This window comes from Rhododendron vialii, chromosome 11a (genome assembly GCF_030253575.1).
Source record: "Rhododendron vialii isolate Sample 1 chromosome 11a, ASM3025357v1".
Classification (NCBI taxonomy): Eukaryota; Viridiplantae; Streptophyta; class Magnoliopsida; order Ericales; family Ericaceae; genus Rhododendron; species Rhododendron vialii.
Window position 1 is genome coordinate 34567730 of NC_080567.1, and position 7081 is coordinate 34574810.

The following is a 7081-nucleotide window of genomic DNA, read 5'->3' on the forward strand; positions in this document are numbered from 1 at the left end:
TTCCAGAAACAAAAATCGTTAGAATAGCACAAGATGGTTTGGAATACAGCTTTAAGAAGCAATTCAATGGATCTTACTTTAAAGATTTTTTTGAACTTTCAATGAGAGATTCACAGTTTGAGGCTATTGTCCAAGAAGGGGAGCAACTTAAGAACAAATCACTAGAACGCACAACAAACAGAGGGGTCACCGCAAAAGTTGTCCAAAAGGCAACAGCAACCCAAAGCTGCACGGCTGCAATTCAAAAAACAACAATTCAAATTAGAAATTGGGGAAAAAAATTATGAAAGCCGAGAATAATTATAAAAAATTATGCAAAAAATTTTAATTTTTTTTCCACCAATTTAAAATTAAATAACTTTTCTGATCAATATAAGAGTAATTCTAAAAATTATGCACAAAATTTTTGTTGCATCCGAAAATGATACAATACATACAATCCCTCTAGGAAACCGTTTTCCTTTCTCGGCGGAGCAGTGTACTGGGGTGGTGGTGCATTCACTGGGGGCCCTTGATGATAATAATAACCTGCACCCAAAATTATATTCCAATGATTTACCCACAGAAATAAAATTTGCAATTAGAAATTTTTGTTTTTTTGTCATCTTCCATTCTTGCCAAGAGCCCCCATTTTCCTTAAAAAAATTTCTCCAACCCTAAAAATCTCTGACTTTTCAAAATCAACTTTGCTACAGCCACCGACTGGGTGGCTATTGATTCTACAGCGACGACCCCCTCTAAGTCAATTGGCTACTGATTCTGCCATTCTTAAAAAAAAATTTGACGCGAAACTATCAAATGCAAATTTTTTTTTAAAAGACAAAAATAAGCCAATTGACTTATTTAGCCAAAAAAGCCCAGGTAAAATTAAATGAGATCTATTAAATAAGATTCATATTAGAAGTCAAAAATATCATCAATTAAAAGAGAGAGAGAGAGAGAGAGAGAGAGAGAGAGAGGGGGTTTACCTTGAGCAGGGTGATAGGGATTATTGGGAGGGAAACCTTGAGGAGGGAAACCTTGGGGAGGGTAACCTTGAGTGTAATGATAAACATACTTGGGATCATTCATCGCTGCGACAGAGTAAGAAACAAAAGATTTAAGAGCAAGAAGGGAAAAAAAAAAAAGAGAAATGATTGATTAGGAGATTAATAATTACTCGATCCGTACCAGAACCAAGAGTTGGGTAGGTGCAGCCGTGAAGGAATGAAGGAGAATATAACTCGTAATTGCGTGCATAAGAATTAAGAGGACTTTATATAGAGTTATATAAATTGGTTGACTCATGAAGTCACTAGAAAAATGAGTTCACTTACAATTTACAAAATATTTTGGTCAAATTTGGGGAGTTTTTTTGGTTCAAAACACAAATGAATTTTCCCTTTCTCGCTTTTTTTCCACCACAGGAGAAAAGTCTAAAAGTGGGGCTTTGTTTTGCGTGTCAAACTTTATATATTTTTTAATCCGTTTAAATTTGCCCACTTTTAACCCAATACAATCCACCCATATTATATAATGGGTTGAGAAGGATTGAACCCATATACTCATATTTTCAAGAGTTTAAATGGGTTAAACATGAGTTTAAATGGGTTAAAAACGAGTTCACTATGGGAAGACCCATTCTTTCAGAAGACTGAATTGGACCAAGACCCACCAACCCCTTGAGCTACAAGATATAATTATGATTGATGCTTCTTCTTGACTAAAATAAGTTAATTGGCTTATTATTTTTGTATTTATTCAAATTTTTTTCGCATTTGTTAGCTTTTGTCAATTTTTTATAAATTATTGTGTCCCCATGATGAGAGAAATCTAAAAAATAAGAAATTAAAATCGAAATTCAAGTTTTTTATTGGATAAGACAAACATAAGCCAGTAAACTAATTTTTTTGCCTTTATTTAAAAAAAATTAGGTTTGGATCATAATTTTTTTTACCTTTTCGAATCTTTTCATTGAGTTGAACCAATAATCAACAAAAAAAATTGATGTGAAACTAAACTAAAGTCCAAAATCTTGGATATTACAAAAAAAAATACTATTAGGGTAAAAGTAAAAAAAAAATTAGTTTTCTGATTTCTTTCGTCAAGACGAATCAATTGGGGTAAAATTTTTATCGCAAAACGAATCAATGCGAAAAAATTCAAAGGAGTGATGATTAAATAGATCAGAAAAACGCGGAAATCAATTTTCTTTTGCGTAAAAACACAACGTACTTTCGAAGATAACGTAGTCAATGAATGAGAAAAATGTAACCGGTTGGCAAATATGCTTCATTCAGGACAAAACATCCTTTGTCAGGACTCAGGAGGAGTTCTTTTCTTTCTCTCTTGACAAGAATGAAGGTAGACAGAAGGTCACAAACGGCAAACCTAGACTGGGTCGTAGCAATTATAACTTAGGTCATTCACACAGTGATATAATTCAAAATTAATTATTTTTAAAATTAATAATATTGGTATAATAGATGGTTCACAATAATATAATCAAACTTAACAACATTTTTAGAAATAATCAAATTTTAGATTTTGAATAATCAAAACTAGCAACATTTTTTAATAATCAAAATTTATAAATTCCACACCATATAAGTTAACTGTTGAAAAAGTCTAATGTAACCAAAGTCTTGGAAGGGCCAATCGATCTGGATCCCGCGTCCCTACCGTGTCTTTTACTCAATGCAAACTGCAACCCCCCAAAACGATGTTTTGGGGGTATTTTGGATTGCTCTTCTAGCACGTGAATCCCCCACAGACCAAAACACTCTCTCTGTCTCTCTCTCTCTCTCTCTCTTGAATCCACCACAGACCAAAACACACACACACACTCTCTCCCTCTCTCTCTCTCTCTCTCTTGAATCCACCACAGACCAAAACACACACACACACACTCTCCCTCTCTCTCTCTTAAATACGTTTTCTTCTTCAAGTTTCTTCCTCCACAACAATAATCAAAGAGGGACTCAAGCAATTAATAAACCTTTGATAAAGTATCATAAGAAGATAATTACGGTAAAAGAAAAAACTAAGATAGGAATTTGATTAAAGGCTTGTTTTTCTCTTTCTTTTGGACTTGAAATTTGATTGGGTTTATATGGGTTCTTGTGATTTAGTCTAATTTACTAATTGATTGGTCAAGTAGGGATTTTCTGGATTCGATTAAGGAAAAAAGGACCTGTTTTCTACTCAGGTTTTTATACTAGTGAACCCAAAATTAATTCAAATCTCCATGAACACGGGGTTGGTTCTCTCTCTTCTTTAAGAAATACTACTTGATTACTAATTGTTTCCTTCTCAAATAAAATTTGTAGATAGAAACTATTTTCCCATGTTTGATCTGATCTAGAAATGAAGTTTTGCTTGATGACCATAAGAGATGGGGGATTAGGGGAGCAAATTTTCAGTATGGGGCAGTCCTTCACTATACTTTGGCACTTGGAGTTGGAGAAGAAAACTTTAGCACTAGAGAAGAATAGCCACACAGAGAGAGAGAGAGTGGTCAGACGGGGATCGCGTAAAAGTTACTGCAGTTAGATTTTAAATAATCAAAACTAACAATTTTTTTCAATAATCAAAATTTATGAATCCCACACCACATAAGTTAACTGTTCGAAAAAGTCTTGGAAAAAGTCTACTGTAACCAAAGTCTTGGAAGGGCCAATCCATCTATTCTCCAAAATATATATTTCTCCCTCTCTACCAAAATTTATATCCGGTCTGCAAAACAATAGCTTTAAAATAATGTATTTTTTCTCAACAATTTACTACGGCTCCGTTTGTTTGGACGTAAAATATTTTTGGTAAAATGCTTTACCTATTTTTCTGTGTTTGGTTGTGTAAAATATTTTCTATTAATTAGATAAAAATGACTTACTTTTAAATCTTCCGTAAGTTATTTTTCGAAATGAACCCGCTGTCTTCTGCTATAATTTTCACTACTCAGTTTTCTTGATCATCAGTCCTGACCCACGTTCAATTCTAATATTCTCAAATCTCTCTACCGTTTCAGCCCCCCTCTCTCTTTCTATACTATTTTATCGATTTCTGAAAATATTTTTCAAGTGCCAACTAAATACCGAAAAATGAAAGTTTGAAGTTTGTTTTCTGAAAAAATATTTTACATGGAAAACATTTTACATTGTAAAATATTTTACATTGAAACAAACGGAGCCTAAATATCAAAATTTTTTTTTGAAAGGTACCAAATATCAGTGAGTTCTTTTAAATTTATAAACAAAAGTTAGAATTTTTTCTTGAAAAAAATGTACTAACAAACATTTTTGAGACAGACATAATGCGATAGAGAGAACATTTGATCTCCAAATTAATGTGGGGTGACATTTTCTTTGATACTGAAGCTTCACACTTCAACTACATCATTTCGTATGCAAGGTCAATATAAGTTATCTAAATTGGACTAGGTACTAATTAGCTGATGTCTGGATAATTCAGTGGTGGAGGCATGTGCGTGCCCCCCACGGCAATATTTTCTCATAATATCAGTTTTATTTTTAAATTATAAAGGTCATGACAAAATTTATATCCAAAATGTATTATATATATTTTTATCTTATAACACTAACATTTCCTAGTATCTTTGTCAAGTTTCTAAAAAAAAATTCTTTCATGCACTTGTTTTTTTATGAACACCCAATGTCAATCTCTGGATTTTAAAAAATTTTACGTTTTAAGTTTATTCATTTTATGTTACGGTTGTCTACTATGAAAAATTGGAAATTCTAATATCATATTAATTAATGTGCCCCCACCGAGCTAAATTCCTGGCTACGCCACTATCTGATTTCAAGTCCAAGGGTTTGTTCTCTTGGGGTGTCAGAACTCCCTCCTCCCTCCTTTTTGTCTCTTACATGATTTTCAATAATTTTCTCTTCACTTATTATGTTTATTTACCTATCTCTCTCTCCACTCCTTACAACTCATACCAAACAACCGATTAAATGTCGCCTATCGCCTATCGATTTAAAAGAGAAAAGAAGAAAACAAGTGGAGTTTGTAACTAGTAGAGAGAATAAAGTAGAACAAGGTAGGTGAAAATATGACGGCTCGTATGGGAATTTTCAAAACTGTTTTAGAAAGGTTTGGTGGCAAGTCGTAGAACCTGGACAGTTTTCTGAAGTTTCTATTTTAGCATGCACCAATTCTTATCACATATCGGAAACGCGGTTACGACTTTTTTTGGGGTGCACGAAATGGAAGTGCAGTATAACCTACGCTAGGCAGTATTGGTCCGTCACAGCGCACCACAATTTGTAGGGAACACTACCGGACGTATGCTGGGACCCAAATTAAAGCCCCACCACATGTGAGTGGTGTTAAGGAGTATTTTTAGCTCCAACAAAAGACTATGAAGACTCGAACCTAAGCATTGTTCAATTAAAGTCCGAATTTTCATTACTCAACGAATTCCTGAACCCGTCATTGGTATGAGTTATGATGTTACCACTTTCTAAAATTTGGGTAAAAACACTTAAAACTCATCTCCAATGCCATGTCCATTTTCCCACCGATTTTGTGATTTATCCTTTTCTTTACTCAAATTTGGGCGACCCAAACCCATGTTCATTTTTCTTAATTAACACCTCTTTTCACATCTTAATATTTACCAATGTACCATTTTAATTCAATTTTTGGAGAAAAAGCCTACGAAACACTTGATTTGGGTAATTAAAAAAAGGGGTATAGCATTGGAGAAGACATACCCGAATGAAGCTTTTTACCCAAATTTTCACCCAAATTAGGGTTGAAAATTGGGTAGGAATTGGAGATGATCTATAGTGCTCCTTTCCTTTTCAGCCCACTAGGTACGCGGTGACGTGCAAGACACGTATGTCATGCCCGTTGAAGATAATTAGTTTTAATTAGTTTGAATATTTGTGAAATCAGAATATAGGTTATGGTCACAATGGTAAAAGCAAATGAGTTTAACAAAAGCACCGCCATATTTATGAATGGCCGGCCAGCATGAATTTGATTACAAGCATTTTATCAAAGACACCTGACTAAGTAAATTTCCTGCACCTAGACCGAGCCTACTACAACTCCAGTGCCACACCTAAGATAAGCTTTCATTTCTTAGAAGATTGAAACAACAAAAATTACTCCCTCGGTCCCTATACTGCGAGGTTCAGTTCAAGGACTTGCGCTGGAGTTCTTCATAATGGGTAGGACATGTCAAAATACAAATTGTAAAGTGAATAAGAACAACTATGCTAACGCCATGTCTAACTTAGGGAATACCAGTTCACCAGCAAAAATAGTTGTGAATCCATCAGCTATCTGACCAGAAAGCATGACCACAACAATATCCCTGATAACTTTACAAGTTATGATTAACTTTCAAATTGCCCTGAACCTGCAGTGGCACATACCTTCTTTATTATGGGCAACTGGAGTCAAAGATGTCACATGGAAGTTATATGAAACTTACCAGGGAATGGACAACCATCCCATCCGAAGCAAAGAACAGTTTGTTTCTAATACAACAAAGTTCATGGTTAAGTAATCAAAGATCAATGCATGATAAAGGAACATGATATGAATTATAAAGAGAAATACTATGGATTATAAGGGTCCACAACTACATACTATTCTAATATCTTTAAGTCAATGTTCACACTTCCACGATTACAATAAGCTCAGCCGAGGACTCGAATAATTTATTGAACACTTCAACCTTAGAGGTACACATATGCATGTGCAGAAAGTGTGTCTTGGGTACAACTGCATGTAGTGAAGTGAATCCATCAAGGTTTTGATTATTCCAAATGAGTCATGTGTAATATCAGTCAGCTAATTAACCATCTAATGCCTCAAAATGAGTCATTATTAAGGCAACCGGGTAATCATAATCTCAGGTCCATCAAGAAATACAAGTCATGAGCTTCTCGAACTACCAAGGAGTGATCAAGTGAAAAATACTGCACATCTATAATGAATTGCAAGCTAGGCTCGTGCTGGAGAATTCATTAAATGAAAATTATCTTTATCTTTTTCTACTGCAAAAGTTCTTGAAGATTTCGTACTAAACATTATGAAGGACAAAATATGTAGATCACCCAATTCT

At 34.2% G+C, this 7081-nt stretch overlaps 1 protein-coding gene across 1 annotated transcript; it reads right to left on the reverse strand.

Moving 5' to 3' along the window:
- LOC131308637 (protein CYSTEINE-RICH TRANSMEMBRANE MODULE 11-like) lies at window positions 1-1225 on the reverse strand. The gene is made up of 4 exons (XM_058335591.1): window positions 1171-1225; window positions 969-1073; window positions 438-528; window positions 1-234 (listed from the first exon to the last, which is right to left on the reverse strand). The coding sequence occupies exons 2-4, from the start codon at window positions 1069-1071 to the stop codon at window positions 162-164; spliced, it is 267 nt and encodes an 88-aa protein (XP_058191574.1). The 5' UTR covers window positions 1072-1073; window positions 1171-1225; the 3' UTR covers window positions 1-161.
- Window positions 1226-7081: the final 5856 nt, after the last annotated feature.